Source organism: Mytilus californianus, unplaced genomic scaffold, assembly GCF_021869535.1.
Source record: "Mytilus californianus isolate M0D057914Y unplaced genomic scaffold, xbMytCali1.0.p SCAF_8, whole genome shotgun sequence".
Taxonomy (NCBI): Eukaryota; Metazoa; Mollusca; class Bivalvia; order Mytilida; family Mytilidae; genus Mytilus; species Mytilus californianus.
This window is the reverse complement of record NW_026262734.1, coordinates 16,389,812-16,408,636: the sequence shown is the minus strand read 5'-3', so window position 1 is coordinate 16,408,636 and position 18,825 is coordinate 16,389,812. Positions and strand designations below refer to the sequence as shown.

The window sequence follows — 18,825 nt, the reverse complement described above, 5'->3', positions numbered from 1 at the left end:
CAAAGGTTATAAGCTATTTGTGGTGAATTTGTGTGCATCTTACTTTAATTGAATTTGATTGACTTTTGATATGATGATTAAATTTATCCTCAGCCCGTGCAAGTGCATCACGCTTATCCTTCTCCAGGGTGCTTCTCAAATCCTCTAAAGATTTCTGTTTTTCTAAAAACATATTCTCTCTCATTTGAACCATGGCTGAATCCTGAAGAAGTAAATGAATAAGGTGAAAATTAAAACATTATATTGAGGGCATGCCATCATTTTCTTATTTGGTGAAATTTCTAAAGAACATTTCATTGAGGCATACAGAATACAGTTTATTTATAGACCTATACTTTTTGCTTTAATTCTCAGACTAATTTGTTTATAAGCCTAAATCACATTTAAATATGAAAACAATATAGGGTATATTCTGCCTTATGATTTAAACATGAGTTATTTGACAAATCAAGACAGCTATTATCTTTTCATTTTTTGATCCTTAATGAAAACTTTTCCCAAACAGACCCCAAAATATGTTTCATTTAAAAAAAATTGAAGATACAAACATACTTTAGCAAATAATATTTTTCTTATTGGGTATTATCATCAGTTAACTCTCCCTTCCCCTAAATAATCTTAAGAAGTGTTTTTGAAACCTAATTTTTTGCTTATTATACTGTATAACAAAAAGTAACTCTTGGTATTGCATAAAAGATCACATTTCATTTTTCAGTCTCTTATAAATGACAAAATTTAGAGAACAAATTTTCAATGACCTGGGGTTTTCATGGGAATAAATATAATAATAATTAAAACTTGTTTCACAGTTTCAATGACTTATCAATATAGTTTTGTGCACAAACCCCTTGCTTGCTCTAATACGTAAAGCTATATAATAAACACAATCAGATTACAATTTCAAGCTATACAGTTTTATAGACCTCTTCCAACAATCTTTTTGCAGAAACTTACCTTGAAGAAATCTTCCTATAATTCAGTAAAACACAAATTTTTGTAACGAACATTTTGAGCATGTGAAAAATCCCAAATTTTATTGTTTTTTTTTTGTACCTCCATGATCTTTTATATAACTGTAAATTCAAAAATATTTGCGTTACATGTATTTTTGTTATTTTTGAAGAATAGATCAAAAAGCGGGTTTATAATTGCGATTTCAGTAAATACTGAATACAAATAATGCCAACAAAATTCAAAATGCAAATTTTTACTTGGCAATACATACTCTTTCTCAGTTTTTGCAAAAAATAATAACATCGCAACATTTTCTGGATTTACAGTACCTGATTTAACAATTAGTTAAAATAAGAATGGCTGCCAAATATTTACACAACCCTGAATGACTGTCTAAATTCAAAAACTAATTTGGATGCTCTTATGAACAACTCACCATATCATCCTTATAAATCATAAATTCAAAAGAGAAGAAAAGTATAATGAAACTCATAAGTCAAAAACAAACTGACAATGCCATGTCAAAAGTATAAAGCAAAATAAATTTGTGAGTTAACTGACCATTTCTTTCCTGAGAGTTTGTAATGATCGTTTGTGATCCTCCATTACACCATCTTTATGTCCTTTCTCTTTACTATACATTTGTTGTAAATCTTGATTCTGTTGTCTGCAATGATTAAAATCACATATTAAACACAATTTCATTAGGTTCAAGCTTTTATGAGTTCAAATAAGAACACAAGTTAAAGGAATACACAATATATTTAGGGGAAAACAACATAATGGCACATTAATTTTTTAATATAAAAACCAAACCAATTATCTTTCATTTTTTTCACCCAAATCAAAGAATTCCTTTATTAAATATCAGTTCCAAAAGAGTGTATGAAAAACAGATCACATTTCTGTGTATAATTTGTCATTTTTGGTATTCATCACATTTTATTACAACATGTAAATATCAATGAAATCTCAAACACTCATGGGCAAATTTCACAACACCTAAACAATGTGGATCCATTTTCTTGGGTACCAATTTTCATTGATTGAAAAAACTTAAATTTTCCGGGATATTTGATTTCGTGGTTTTAGCAAAGTCTGCATACAAGCCTATATAAAATTTGTAATTTTTTGAACATTTGAATTTGTGGTTCACCTGTACACATAAAATCCATGAAAATTAGTATCCAACCAAAAATAATGATTTCACAGAAAACAGTTTCTCTAAAAAATGTTCATTCATTTGAGTGGTTGTCTTTGCACAAAATCATTTGATTTTGTGGTCACAAAAAAAATTACAATATAACTTACTTTAATCGACCAATAATATCTTCTTTGTTATTAATTTCTCTCTGACCTGCTCCGATTTTATTATGTAGAGTGGCAACTTCATTACGTAGTTCTTCGACATCTCTGTTTAATAGTTGTTGTCTGCCTGTATCTGGCCTTGGTGAACGTGATATTAATCGCAAATCTTCTACCAGTTTATTCTTATCCTTTAAAAGATTCAACTAATTAATGTAAATTGTAAATACAGTTATTTTATTTTTTTATGCGCCATTGTTGTTCATGATGCATATTAATCATTTAAAATTTATATAAATGTATTATTGAAATATGTTTCTAGGGAGTCTATATGTAACACATTTGATTATATGGATTAATCACTGTCATTCAACTCTAATTAAAATTAAAGTCAACCCTTTCTATTTTTATTTGACAAGGGAAATAACTTTACATGAATTTTCAATTCTCCATTTTTTTCTTTGACTCTAGAAATAATTCTCCCTGAACTATAGGGTGCAGTACCAAATTTTCAAATGTAATTTTTTCAAGGTTTCAGGAATATGTGAACCATTTTGAATATAATCAAAATCAAATTGGATAGACTTAAAGTAAGCAAGTACCTGTGTCAAGTCTTTTTTCTCTTTTTCCAGTCTATGTATTTTATCTTCTAATTTCTGGAACTGTAACGAGGTAGTATTACTCTGACTATGGCCTGGTTCTGCTTTATATTCCTCAACCTGAGCTGTTAAATTTTCTAATTCCTGTTAAATAAAATACAATGTTTCAAATGCATATGTCGAATCAATTATACTGTATATGTAAACAGATACATCATCAACAACTTACTTTGATAAGCTATTTCATTATTTCTATTCACAAAATTCTAAATAACATAATTAGTAGTTACTTGTGTTACTAGTGTTCAGAAGTTTTTTGGCTATTAATAATTTTTCATTCAACCTTTCAGAAAAAGTCCCGATAAAGATCAGCCGAAAGAAAAAAATAAACTTCCACTCCCCCACTCAACCAAACAAAAAATGTTCTTTGATGTATAATTATTAACCAGGGATAAAATTGAAACAGTAAATGTAATTTATAATATGACAACCTACATGTCCTCAACCAGTATAATCACAGTATATCTACTTTTGGGCCAAACTCATTAATACACAAAATTGGCTGTTCCGCATTACGCCCACCTTATTTATACATCCAGCTAACTCAATTTGTGACAGTAAAACTCGTGTTTTACGAAGACCAAGCTTCATATACAATACGGTGATCTCTATTCTAATGCAACATAAACAAATCAGTCCATTTCAGTTATTATTTCGGTGTAAGCTTCCGGCGTCAAATGTAAATATCAGCTGTTTTCAGGCTTCTTGAACGCCTCAGAATGTAATACAATTACATAACAAGACGACTTTAGGTGAAAAACTTGATTTTTTAGAAATTTATTATTGAATAATATATTATTATATAGGGTGGGGGATTGGAACAGCCAAAACAGTATCGTGTGTATAGGACTTTCAAGGTTGACAAAATTACCATATTTGTCCTATTTGATTCGAAATAATTCATGGCAGTCGTAGATTTGTTTTCATTTAACCATGGGTTGGTTATTTATATTTGTATTTTACCCCTCACTATTGCTCGGAATAAAATAATCGAATATAAATGCCTCACATATAGTAAAATGAAAACAAATCTACGGCTGCCATGAATTATTTCTTAAATAAAATATATAGAGGAATTCATGAAACCTTCAACATAAATATAAAAGAGGGGAGATAACTCACTTCTTGTAATTCCTCTATTTTATTTCTAGACTGTCTTTGTTCATTAAATAAATCTTCCTTTGCAGAGTCCAGCTGTCTGACTAATTCATCTCTCTCCAATTCTAACCCATCCATGTGTCGTAACCTCACTTTCAAACTGGCATTCTCTTCTTCCAATGATGTCAACTGAAATAAATGTCGGGATTCTTAAATGACCAAATGGTTGCACTCACTGAAAAAAGCTTCTTATCTATTATTTTTTTGTTTATCTACTTTAGTCTTGAAGACATATTTTAATATTAAGTTACAACACATTCAAGACTGTATTTAAAATGTATGTGTAAACCTTTCCTACTGATGTATAAATATATTTATACAATCTTTAAATATCTTAAAGCTGCATATTTCCAAAGGAAAATATATTTATTATATTATTCAAACAGGTGTTGGATTTCAAAATTAATATCTTTAAAGCCTGAAATATGAAAACATCAAAACTTGATGTTGGAAAGAATGATTAATTTAAAGGTGGTATGAGATGGTTAAATTTGTAAAAGATAAACAAAGTCAGTGTATTGTTGTGTATTGTGTTCAGGATTTAATTTAACTAACATAGTGCAGCAACAACATAAATAAAAACTTTAATGAAGATACTGAAGTCATATTCAAATACAATTATTATGGAGTCCTTATTTATTCATGGATACTGGTATAAACTACTAATTGTAATGCTTAACAGAATGAAAATATCCTAAAGACTTTGTATGCAGATTTTTGAAAATAAAAATAAAACCAACTGAAATACTCTTTTTTCTCAATCTTTAAAACATAGTATTCACTTTTAATTTGAGACAATAAACGTAATTACACTTTTGGTATTTAGCTGAATTTTGTCTAAGAATGACCTTAGATCTGTCTCCAAATAACCTTCTGACGTCAAGCAACAATCACTTTTTAATTATGACGTCAAATTTTTTAAATTGTGATGTCAAATTTTGTGTGATTTTAAGTAATGGCGGACAAATTTGCATACAAGTGTAAATAAATCTATACAAGGAGCCATAACCTCCAAAAGGTAATTGTGGTAATGTTGAATGTAATAAAGCTCCACTCCAAAGCAAACTTTAGCAACAATCCCAAAATTGTTTCTTTCAAACTGGAAAGCAGATATGATCCCATGATTGTTTCTCCCTTGGAGAATGTAAACAAGGGTAGGCAGATTCCCTTAAGTTCATGTGCAAAACTTTGATGACTCCCTCTCAAAAGCAATGAAAGAAATACAGAACGAACAACTCAATGTAATAATTCCTGAACCTCTTAAGCTCAAAATTATCTATCTTTAGATGATATGACAAATAAATAGAGTACTGGTACTTTGAAGGTCAAGCTGTAGCAGATGGGTGAATGCACAAGTTTTTATAAGTTTTACATATAACCTTAGCATGTTAAAATTAAACTTAAAAAATTGAAATAAGAAAAATCTGTCATTTAAACTCAATAACTCCAGAGGAGAATTTTCAAACATTCAGCAACAAAGACTTCATGACATATCAACTAAATTAACCTAATTTCAAAATGTTGTAAAGGGAGGTAACTCGTGTTAGTATTATTGTAAAATGAACAACACAAACTGCATATATGTGAAATGTGCATGAGATACTATTTTCCCTTCAACAAGTATGAGAACTTCCTTGATTAAAATACATATAAACACTTCTATTAAATTCCTTTACACTATATGGTGTTAAATTTGTTAATTGTCGTTAATGATAATTCTGTTACCTTGTTATCCTTTTGAAAAGAAAAAAAAAATAATGTGTGAAAGATTGAAAAAAATTACAATAATTCAACAATTATCTTGTCTCTTTCCAGCAAATACATGTATCTACAATCTAATGTTCTTTAATACTTGCTCTGATACAAGACATAGCTTATAAGTGATCTTTGACATGGGTATTTATCCATGATGAATGACATCAGACAGAGATTATATCTTACATTTGACACGAGTCTTTGTCAATTTGACATTCCAGAATCAATTGTATTCTGGGTAATATTATAAAAATTTGTAAGGGTTCCGCGGAACCCAGTGTCTCGCCTACTTTTGCTGTTGTCTATGTTTTCAGTGTGATAGGGGAATGCACATAATAGATTTACAGTTAATGAAATAAAACTTTTGAAATGTATGAAAAAAGTTATGCTTGTAAAAAATAAATACAGTATGCAATTACATCTATAGATTTATAAAAGAGTTGAAACATAAATTTATTGAATGAACAAAAGATAAAGAAGATAATTTTTGAATAAGTTTGGTAAAAATCCAGGATAGTTTATGAATCTAATAAATGTTTTAAAAACTTTAACTGCAGACTGTATGTAATGTTAACTGGAAGAAAAACTAAGTCCATTTATAAGTAATATAAGTTTTTACAAAATTTCCTTCTAGATACTAGCTTTTGATCATAAACAAGCTTCTGTCCAAGTTTGGTACAAATCCAGGATAGTTTAAGAAAGTTATTAAAATTTTAAAAACTTTAACCACATAATGAATGTAATGTTAACTGGCAGAAAAAAAAAGTCCATTTATAAGTAAAATACTGATCAACAGGATTTTTTTTTTTTACAAAATTTACTTCTGGATACTATCTTATGATCATAAATAAGCTTCTGTCCAAGTTTGGTAGAAATCCAGGATAGTTTAAGAAAGTTATAAAAATTTCAAAAACTTTAACCACAGAGTGAATATTTGTGGACGCCGCCACAGCCGACGAAATGTAGGATCGCTATGTCTCGCTTTTGCAACAAAAGTCGCAGGCTCGACAAAAAGCATTCCCCAAAAAGTTATGATTGGCTAAAAACATCCTAAACAATGGCAAGACTTCATTTTTATTTAAAGGTACAAGCAATGAAATTACCCATAACCCTTTAGATTCTTAAATAGTGAATTGATAAATGCCATAAAGTACCCTGATGTGTGGATATTATCTTTTTCCTCATTATTTTTAGTTTGGTAAATAGTTTTTGATAAAGTCAAAATTTAATCTACTTCATGCAAGAATATTGATTAATACAATTCATAATAGCACAAATCTATGTCACATTCAGAAGGCTATATAACACTTACTTTTTCATCAGGATCAATGAAACTATCAGATGCCCTAATATCTCCTAGTCTAGATCTCAACTGATCTTCGTAATTCTTCACTTGTCTTTTCTTCCGAGATAAATCTTCTTCTATTCTCTCAACATCCTTCACTATATTCTCTCTCTTTAGTTCTGTCAACATCAACTGGGTTCTGTTTAATAGAGAATTTAAATTTGACACATCATTTTATAAAATAAATGGAGAATGTGTCCACAGGTCACAGATGATGCCCCCACTTGCATAAATGGGCACAACTCGACAATGGTAAAAGTGACGCAACCACAATTCGAACTTGATCTGTGATTTGTGGTAATAAGCATTGTGTATAAGTTTCATAACATTTGGTTGAGGCAAACTAAAGTTGGATAACGGAAACCAGTTTCGAGATGTACGTACGTAACCAGATGGACGGATTGAAGTATGTATGGACAAGGATAACACTTAATGCCCCCTCCAGTGACGGTGGGGGCATAAAAAACTTAAGATTATCAAAGATCAATGAAAGTGAGATTGAGGTCAGGTGAACACTGTTAGGAAAACATGTAAATCATTCTAAACTCTAAAATTAGTTTATCAAATACTTCTAATATTAGAGAATCTGACCTTGAAGGCTGTACAGTGACCAGTAATTGTTCACGTCTTTGTTTTATTGTCTTTAAGGGTAGTTGTCTCATTGGCAATCATATTACATCTCCATATTTTTAAACTAAGCGAGAAAATGTAACTTTGGTTATTGAACAATTAAATGTGGTCAAGGTCAGGTGAACCCCATCTGACTGACATGTATGTGCTGCAATAGTTCTATATATCAAATATTATTGTACTTTTACTGATAATAACTGAAAAAAATTATGTGTTCACAAAACGATACAACAATAGTCTATAAAAAGTTTACAATAAGATGGCTGACATTTATTTTTTCAGTTTAGTTGATGTCATTGGAAGGGTCTCTCCTTGATATTTGTCCTATATCTCTTATGATTCACATACATATGTAAATGTCAGAAGGACTTTAACAGCAGCTCAAGAGTACTGTGTCAGTATAGTCCGAAATATAGAGCAGATATCCTTAACAAATAGTCAATTTACAGTACACAGAACATTTTAATGCAGTATGACATTTTTTTCTCTATAAATGTATAGGTGAACATATTTTTTCTACTTTTTAGTGGATAGTGGTCTCATATGCAAATATATCAGATCTCCTTATTTTATACCATTCTTTTTTTCATTAATGTCAATATTGAAAATATTTCCTCAGTCAGTATTTCTTTGTATATCATGCTGTAAGGGTGTACTCTCTGCTTCTACTATTTTTCTAAACACCTTTTTGGAAGTGCACAAAAATAATAGGAATGGTAAAAAAAAACAATGAAATATATCATCATAGTCAACAGTCAACATTGTTTTTTTTTTAAGTATTTTATATCCCCATTAGCATACCTGCCAACTTTTCAAAATCTCCATGGGGGATTTTAAGCGCAAGACGATATAATGCTCCTCTTTTATTGTGATAAGTGTTTTTAATCTACTACTATATCGTTTGAATGAGCATGTATGTGCTAAAATACCCTTCCTTCTCATTTGAATGCCTGTTTTGAGGTGTTCAGTTTATATAATAAAGAATTTCAAAATTCAGGTCAACACCTCTCATGGGGGATATCCCCCATAAATCGGGATAGTTGGCAGGTCTGCATTAGAATATTTATTCCCTAATGTTAACATACTTGGCTTCATCAGTCTGTGCTTTTATTAACTGTAACTTTTTCTCAGCCTCCTTTACTTCAGATCTAGATCCTTTCATGGCACTCACCAGTCCTTCAGATGGCCTCTCCTACATGACAGATACATCAAATATAATTTCATATTGATAAGGAATTTAGCTTTGGTATGTTTTGTCCTATATCTCTTACAATTCACAAGCATATAAAAATGTCAGGACTTTTAGGCAACCTCATTAAAACTGTGCAAACTGTGTATCCCAGGTTTTCCTGTGGCTCATTATTTAGTTTTCTGTGTAATGTTTTGTGGACATGTTTGTTTTTTTTTGTTTTTTTGTTTTTAGCCATGGAGTACGTTGTAGGTTTCTCTTTGACTTACGAGTTTTGAATGCCCCTTGGTACATCTGCATTCTTTTTTACTGGGTTGTTTAACAAAAACAGTACCCTTAGCACTGTGACATTCAGGTATGGTACTGATGGTGGATCTATTATAAAGACTCCTGTCTATTGTTGAAGATTGTATGTTGGCTTTTAAATGTTTTATTATATTTAGTACAATTTGGTTGCTGTTTCAAGGACATATACCTCAGATTTTCTATTATTCACATAAAATTTCGTAACTGTTATATAATCCTTTATTATGTCAGACTTTTATAGAGGTAATTATATCTGGTTCTTTTTGTGTACATTTTTACACTTACTCTATCGAGACTGTTAGATCTGTAATTTGTGGTAGTTCTTCTGGGTTCTGATGCTAAGTTATCTATGTATGTTGGTGACTACAAGGAATTAAATTAGAATGTGCAAAAATATTACATCTAGTAAAAAATAATAAGTTTAAAGAACTTTTAGAAACTTGAAATTTGCATACAGTGGTTGGTGTGCAACTTTACATTCCTATCGATGATGTATATTGATATAGTTATATTATGTATATTTGTTTTGTTTTACTGTTTTGGAATTGTCTCCCCTTTGACTAGTAGTTATTTACTCTGTATTCTATCCAACATGTCCTGTCTGACTCTTACATGTTAATGATCTCTGATGGCCTCTCCTGGTGCCTTCAGTGTTGGATATCATATAAACAGAGATACATATGGTAAGAGGAGAAGGCCAATGCCATCATTAACTTTTCGTCGGTATTCATGTAATTTATACCAGAGTAATAAAAGATGAGGATGATCAAGTCAATAATTACAATATATGCATATAAAAGTAGCATATTCAACATTTTAGCTTTAGACATTGAGTTCTATAGAAAATTAAATATTGATACTTATATCTATATCTATATATCTCAATACTTGGAGCTTTTTTCAGATAAAATTAAAAATTACAAAAAAACCTTGAAATTTGAATTTTTTCTTTTTCGATTTCTGTGTTGTGCAATAATGATACAGTATTTAGATGCCTATTCAATGATTGGTCCACAATATGAATAGAGATAATTACCAAAAAAATAATATCTCAAAAATGAAATAATTTGAAATTAAAACCTAAAAAATAAAAAATAAATTATCATGAAAATGTCAAGGTCCCTTATCATAAAAAAGCATGACCAAATACATAATGGCATAAATTTTCAAATAATACAGATCACTTTAAATATACAGTCATTTATTGTATAACTGTTTCATTAGAACTCTGCAATCCAACTTGACCATAGGCTCACAAACCAGACCTCTTGTTTCACAAAAAATCTTACGACTAAATATTTGATTGTAAGTCTTGAGCAGTTCTGTATACTGTAAATTCAGAAATTATTGCGAGGTTTTTATTATTGCGACAAATGCGACAGAGTTGTAAATGCAATAATTTAAACTCGCATTTTGAAATATTTTATATGAACTAAACAGGATTTTTCTCAAAATCGTAAAAATTAAAATCGCATTTAAGTCTAAAATGACATTATCGCAATAATAAATGCACGCAATAATTTCTGAATTTACAGTAATACAATCAATTTTAGTCGTAAGACTTTTTCGAAAATGCAGCCCAGCTTTATACTGATTCCTTATACAGTTAGTTCATTTGTTTTCCTTGATACAAATTGTTTTTGGATTGAGAACAAATTGTATTTTCATGGATATTAAATTTCATTTTGACAAAGTTTGGATAAAAGCTTGTAAAAAATTTATACTTTGTTGAACACTTAAATTCGTGCAGTGCTTAAACCAACTAAATCCACAAAAAAATAGTGCTCCATGAATGATAACAAATCCACAATGCTTTATAAACTAACATGTACTTTAAAGACAAAATTACTGAAATCTCAATCAAAATGCCAAAGCATAGAACATTATTTAAACAATTAAAATTATCCTTCTACAAAGTCAATGTTTTTTTCACATATATAGCTTTTTGAATATTGTTTTACATAATAATGTACATTCAAACCTGCTACAAAGGTCACCTTATTAAGTGAAAACCTGCTACAAAGGTCACCTTATTTAAGTGAAAACCTGCTACAAAGGTCACTGTCTTCTTGTCCTGCTGTAGTAATACTTACACAATTTGAACCGCAATTCATAGTTCAACTATTTTACAAGTCAGTTATTTCTAACCCAAATGTGACCTTCATATACAGGTTAGAGTGTAATGTGTCTCCCAAGTGTGACCTTTATATACAGGTTAAAGTGTAATGTGTTGACCAAGTGTGACCTTTATATACAGGTTAGAGTGTAACTTGTACCCCAAGGGTGACATTAATATAAACGTTTGACTAAAATGTGTAGCCCAAGTGTGTCTTTATATACAGGTTTGACTGTAATGTGTAGCCCAAGTGTGTCTTTATATACAGGTTTGACTGTAATGTGTAGCCCAAGTGTGTCTTTATATACAGGTTTGACTGTAATGTGTAGCCCTAGGGTGACCTTTATATAGGTTTGACTGTAATGTGTAGCCCTAGGGTGACCTTCACATACAGGTTTGACTGTAATGTGTAGCTACAATTAACTCTACATATCCACAGAATACTAACCTTATTTGTGTCTGAGTATTTAGATGGAGATACGTTGGGAGAATTTGGCAAGTCTTGAAACGAAACAGACTGTAAAGAGAAATTATAGTTTCACATGAACGCCATTTAGATTATATTGAATTGGTACATGTAATAGTTATTATATTCTCTCTTTATCAGTCAGTGTTTCTATAAACTTTTGTGACAAATAGAAAAGAACCCAACAAATATAGGACAACATAAACAATAGCATGAATAGCCAGAAATAATGAGAAATATGATGTACCGGTATATAAACTTTCTATTTTATGACGAATTATAAACTGCTCTCAGTGCAAATTCTCTAATCAAAATACTTACAACACAGATGAGCTTGATTGATTGAATAGATATATATCATTTTAATATTTACCTACAATATCTATGTAACTATATAAGAACACTTACAAGTTTATCCTCTCCGTTTCTTGGACTATTTAAATCATTTTGACTTGAGGTATATCTTGGACTACTGAGATTGGAATGCATAGGACTGGACCAGTCCAATTCAATTCCAGTTCTGGTGTTTATTTTGTCACGAAGGGGACTATTTGATGTAGAACTCGCCCTATTAGGCGTAGAAGTTGAAAATTTATCCCGTAATGAACTGTTCCTTTCAGGATTAGTCAAGTTCACAGATGAATTTGGTCTCTCAGGTGATGAGCTTGACCTTGACCTTCCTAGGCTTTCTGGACTGGAAGCTTCATTAGAGGGGCTAAATCTGTCTTGGAACAGTCCAGTTCTTGCCCTCTCTAATAATGAACTAGTTCGTGATGGATTAGAACTGCTGTGGTCAAGCCTAGGGGAATTTCTTCCCTCATTTCCAGATAAATCATTGTAGGAAGTAGACTGTAAATAAACCACATAACTTTTATTAAGATTGTAAGAACTTAGTTTTAAAAATAGAAATAATATTAACTACCTGAAGAGGATATTTGTCTAATGTAAAACTACAAAAAGAAATACAATGGCATCATAAAAGATTCCTAGTAAAACATTGATTTGTGACAGAAAATTCCATTGCATTTATTTAAATTTACCAATGAAAAAAAAACCAAGATATGTTTATGTGTGTGTCGCAAGTCTTAAACCATATATGGTTGTCTTTGTTAAAATCATAATATTTTTTGTCCATTTAACTATGGAAATCTGTATTGTTAAATAACCTTTGGAAAAGCCTTTTTGAAAGTCAGTGGAGAAGTGATGACAACAGCTGACATGGCAGAAAACAGAGCCCAAGTGTTCAAATTGAACTTGTCATCTTAAATACCTTGGGTAGCTCCCCAGTGATACTAAGCATGCCTCTCGTAGGAGACTTAGTCAGTCTTGGTGAGAATGATTGTGCCCTTCTCTCCATTTCTATTTCTCTCTGTATTCTTTCTGATTCCCTCTGTATCTCTCGTCTTTCGTCATCTAAGCTGTCCCGTCTACTGCTGTTTCTTGTGGAAGTGGAAGATCTGAAACAAACAATACATAGATTGAGTTATTGTCCGACACACAGCTGATATTGATTGACCTTATATGGTCATTTGTGTCATATGGTTGCAATCTCATTCATGTTTTTGCCACACATTACTTTATTCAAAGTTAAATCCAGAAAGTCAATTGAACCCAGAAACAGAGCAAGAACAACAATATGTTGAATCAATTATCAGAGATTTTTTACCTATATATACATGTATTCACAGAGAACAATTACCTTCTTGATACAAGGTGTGGAGAATTCAGCTTTTAATCAATTAACACAAAACATGCTTCATAGTGTGACATATGACATTTATAACATGAAGAAAACATGACAATATATTTTGATAATTTAGATTTATCTGGTTTTCTTTTGTAAGTAAATAATATGCAAAAGTCATTAAATTGCTTCATTAAAACTAAGGCTTTCAGAGCAATTGTTGTTCGATTGACGTCTATGTGAAATAGACACATTTTCTTTAATTCTTCTTTGGTTCTAATATGTAAATAAAAAATATATTCAACAAGCTGCTTATTTCAAAAAAATTGTGAATGGCATGAAATCACTGATTTCAAAACCTATACATTAGCAAGAATTTTTCTGTTGTACACATTATAACGTACAGCATTGCAATGCATGTGTTCAAATAGAACAAACTCAGGGAATGAGATAGTTGTAAAGACCACTGTTAACCCTAGTGTCTGGAAATCTTGTAATTAAATGGCCATCAGCTATGGTTAAGGTTTAGGGCCTCAAAATAGTCATCAAACTGATATGTGCTGATAGTAATGCAACTTTATAGGAAATATCATTGATTTATCACAAGTAGTTCCTATCAAACTGATTAAAGCAAGCAGAAAACTTAAAAAATTGAAAATTACTAATTAATTCAAAGTCAGTGGACCATGACTTAGGGGGCAGGGCCTTGAAATAGTGGTCAAAGTGATACGTACAAAAAAATATCACTGATCTATTGCAAGTAGTTCCTATCAAGCTAACTTACGCAGAAAACTTAATATTGAAAATTGCTTATTAATTGAATATCGAGGACCATGAACTAAGGGGTAGGGCCTAAAAATAGTAGTCAAACTGATAGTAATGCAACTTCAAAGAAAATATCATTGAACTATTACAAGTAGTTCCTATCAAACTGACTTAAGCAGAAAACTTCACAATTAACACGTCAACGCCGGAAAGGCAACATCTATGTACTATGCAGGCGAGACAAAAAATAACATCAACCGAAAAAAAAACCATACATGTGACAAATCAATAAAATTACATAAGATAATTAAGATTTAAAATAATGATCTCAGGGGAGAACTTCATTGCTGGCTTTACAAGTATCAATATAGATAAAATGTTGACAAAATTTAGAAGATATATTACAAACCTTATAGAAGATAAAGAGGACATACTATAACTCCTATGGTAGGAGCTTAAAGATGGTAGTCCACTCATCGTAAAATCTTATTGATTTCTAATTCATAACCTCCTTATAGTAAACATCTCATTCAAAGTATTCTCAATTGTTTATCACGAACAGCTCATAATTTATCCCACTAGTCACATAATAAAAAGAGTACTAATGAAACTTCATGAATAATTCCCTAACTTAACAAAACTACTTTTAAATATGACTGCATTTAAAACAGAAACACTAGGTAATATCACAATATCTTAAGCAGGAATTTTTTAAACACAAGAGAGCACTGTAAGATCATCAAACATGGTCTGACATGAGTTTCGTTGACATTCCTTTTAACTGTTTTCATTAACCAACAAAGCATCATTCATAAGGGTCTGAAAGATCTGCTTATAATTGAACAACAAATATATCTATAGATCTAGACGTATTTTCATAATTTAAAGTGAAAGTAACTAGTACTTATGTATAGCATTAAATTAAATAATAAAAAAAAATCACTTAAAATTTAAAGAGAAAATGTAAATCTTACACTTTTTAAATGGAAATCGTATGTGATGTGAATATTTTACAATTATCCATGTACATCCTCAATGAAAACAAGTCAACACTGCATTTGTTAGTATAAAGGATTTATTTTGTTCCTATCGCTAAAGTACCGTATAATATACCGTTATGAAGTCAGAACCAGCACACCCAATATACCTTCAACAATATAACCATTGAAATAATTCATCCAGCCATCGACAAATCTATCATAAACATCATGCTACGGTTACCGGGAATGAATATATTTATTACGAAGAATTATAAAGTCAGGCGTGTTGATTGTCACTAGGAATGTTTACTATACAATATTACTTGTATAATTAAATAGATATAAATGTTACAGAATGAAATGCTATATCATTGTATTGGTTGATGTCTTTTAAATAATAATCAAATTATTAGAACTGAATGCTATAGATCATAATACTAACAAATTTCATTAGCACAGTGGTAAAAAAAAATAATTAGTGATATATCACCGCAGTGGGCTGCCAGATACAAATATGACTAAAACCAGATATTGTGAAATTAACCAGCATTAAAAGCCATGTTTGTCGACCCTAATCTGTTTTCCAATAAACCAGTAAAAAAATTAATTCTCAATTTCTACTGGAATGGTGCTACATGTTGTGTACCTTGGATTCAATATTTCATAAGGTTTTGTTAGAGTCCATGAAAGAATAAGAGTTTACATAACCTGTGATCTTAATCCTAGGATTACATACAAGATCATTTGATCAATATTCCCTATTTACACTCACTGCCTGTAGGGTTCAAGAGTTTAACTATTTCTGTAGAAGAATACTTCATTACTAATAGGTAAAGTGCTTTGAGCTTTAGTTGATTCAGTATAATATATTACTGTCTAGCAATTGTTTTGTAAAGTTGAACTAAGAGTTTTTTTCTGGTTTGGATTTATTGTACAAAAATAAGATGTGGTATGATTGCTTTTAAGTATGGGTTTAGCTCATTGTTGAAGGCCATAGTGCAGTGACCTATAGTTGCTATCTTCTACATCATTTGGTCTCAAATGGAGAGTCGTCTCATTGGTAATCATTCCACATTTCCTTTTTTTTTTTAAATATTTGTGCTTTTTTCCATGTATTTAAATATAATTAATTTATTAAGGCCATGGCATGTCTGTTGAACTGAACATTTTCTCATTGGCAATCATACCACATCTTCTTATTCTTATTCTGGGTGCCAAAAGGTTTGGAGGCCTTTTGGTGGGTATAATATCCCATAAATTCTAAAGCCAAGTTCAGACAAAGTTTACAGGCTGGCTGATGTTTGGGCTTTATTTATTGTGCCTAAGTTTAGCCTAAATAGCTGTATACACTTGACTGCCTGACAACTTGTTGCAATTATAAAAAAAAGTATTAATAAATTGCTTTGCCGATCGCAGCTGGATACGACCGCAGAGGTCCAACCCTGAACAGTTGGGGCAAAAATGGACACAATATTTGCGCTTGATACAGGTCTGAATTTGGATTGTATTCAATATTTGACACATAATAGGTTTCTGACACAGAATAACTGTAGTCAAAGAACTTAGAATTGGTTATATGATTTAAATTTATATTCAATTTTTTGCTTTTGTGCAATACACTATGCTGTTGCGAATTGACCTCCCCTCCTCCTTTTTTTCAAAAAAAAAAAATTTGAAGGATTTTCTTTTTGATTTCTGAAATCTTGAGGAGAAAATATTGTCCTTTAAACATAATTTAAAAGCAGTGTCAGGAAGGTAATTCAAAGTAGTTTTTGAATTACCTCCCTTACACTGTAATTTGTACTTTTAAAAGTAATTGTCCATTAACCATGACTCCCTTGTTTTTTCTCACTTTTTTGCCCCTAATTCCTAAACGGTTTGAGCCATAACCCCCCCAAAGCCAATCCTAACCATCCCTTTGTGGTATGGAAACTGAAACTGGTGGTATAATTTCAATGAGATCCATACACTGTTCCACAAGTTATTGTCATGAAACTAGAAAAATACTTATTTGGGCCCCTTTTTGGCCCCTAATTCCTAAAGTGTTGGGAAAATAACCCCCAAAATCAATCCCAACCTTCCTTTTGTGGTTATAAACCTTATGTTTAAATTTCATAGAGATCCATTCACTTAAACTAAAGTTATTGTGCGAAAACCAATGTGTCTTCGGACGACGACGACAACGTCATACCAATATACGACGGTCGTATAAAAAGTAATAGTTTTTGTATAAATATAACTTTATTGTAGAACCAGCTACATACATAACATAAATACAATAACAAAAGTACAAAAGGAAAATACAAAATTACAATAACAATTTAAGGCAAACCCCAAAAAATGTGATATGATCCAGCATATACACATTTCTTAAGTATAAATTCTCTGTAACATTTATAACAAAATCAATACTATTATGCATTATAAAAACTTTATAGATCTTCTTTCAGCTAATGCAGATAAAAATGTATAGACCTTCTTTCAGCTAATGCAGATAAAAATGTATAGACCTTCTTTCTGCTGATGAAAAGCAAGGAATATCAAAACATGACAAATACATTGTAACCACAACACAAGTCATTATTTATCAAAAGCATTTTTTTAAGTGGGGAGGGGGAGGGGTGTGGAGTGGATTATCCTCAGACTTAAAGCTATCCCAGAGAAACTGTGTATATCTAGAACTTAAATCCATTGCAATGATTTCAAATTATTATAATGTGGCAACATTTTTTTATTTTCAACTCAACAACATTACTGTTTTCTATATCTATTTAAAAAATACATATTTTGCAATTGTTATTCTCAAAATTTTGATTTATTAATCAGCTATAATTGTTATTTGGAAATACAGTCAGTGTCTACACACTGACAGATATAAATATATCAATGACGATGATGACCACAATAATGATAGGGTCACAAAAATTAGCTGTCTTATGTTGTTGTACATGTAGGAATATACTGACAAATACATACAATCTAAAAAAATAACATTTACTGAGCAATCAAACATATCCATGCCCTCAACTAGTAATATTGTCTTACATACATCTATATTTAGTAGCTATGCCCTTGACCTTGAAGGTATTGACATCAAAATCAATGGAGGTAATCCTCTCATTATATGTGACTATTTATCCATGTAAAGTTTCAATCCAATATAAAGTATATAGATCTATGCAACTGGAATCAAAAATGACTGAAGAAGGGACTGACAAACAGAACAAAAACTATATTTACTCTCCCTAAGCTACTTCGTAGGCACACACTACTTTGTAGCATGAGTGACAGGATTCACTGATTTCAGTTATCTAAGGCACTTTTTAAATTCCTTGCTCTAATTTAGACCCTATTCAATTATTTTGAAAACAAAAATTTCAAATAATCACTTTATAAAAAGACATTATTTAACTAAGGGATAAAAGAAAATATTTCTGCAGTTTTCAATTTTTTGCTGGTTATAATAAATTCAAAAAAAAAAAAGATAAATGAAAGTAACCTGTTGCAAGAGCA

The 18,825-nt window shown here is 30.8% G+C and overlaps 1 protein-coding gene across 15 annotated transcripts in view; it reads right to left on the bottom strand.

The window, feature by feature from the left end:
* LOC127712359 (myosin-4-like) overlaps window positions 1-18,825 on the bottom strand; it is a 127,069-nt gene that overhangs the window by 28,193 nt on the left and 80,051 nt on the right. For 14 of the 15 annotated variants that reach the window (XM_052218738.1, XM_052218734.1, XM_052218733.1 and 11 more), the window contains 11 exons: window positions 13,154-13,340; window positions 12,292-12,732; window positions 11,866-11,934; window positions 9,587-9,664; window positions 8,892-8,998; window positions 7,144-7,315; window positions 4,041-4,205; window positions 2,862-3,002; window positions 2,266-2,450; window positions 1,516-1,621; window positions 44-202 (listed from right to left, as the gene is read on the bottom strand). In XM_052218738.1, coding sequence (XP_052074698.1) covers window positions 44-202; window positions 1,516-1,621; window positions 2,266-2,450; window positions 2,862-3,002; window positions 4,041-4,205; window positions 7,144-7,315; window positions 8,892-8,998; window positions 9,587-9,664; window positions 11,866-11,934; window positions 12,292-12,732; window positions 13,154-13,340 — 1,810 coding nt within the window. The remainder of the gene's footprint in view (window positions 1-43; window positions 203-1,515; window positions 1,622-2,265; window positions 2,451-2,861; window positions 3,003-4,040; window positions 4,206-7,143; window positions 7,316-8,891; window positions 8,999-9,586; window positions 9,665-11,865; window positions 11,935-12,291; window positions 12,733-13,153; window positions 13,341-18,825) is intronic. The other variant, XM_052218739.1, reaches the window with a different exon arrangement.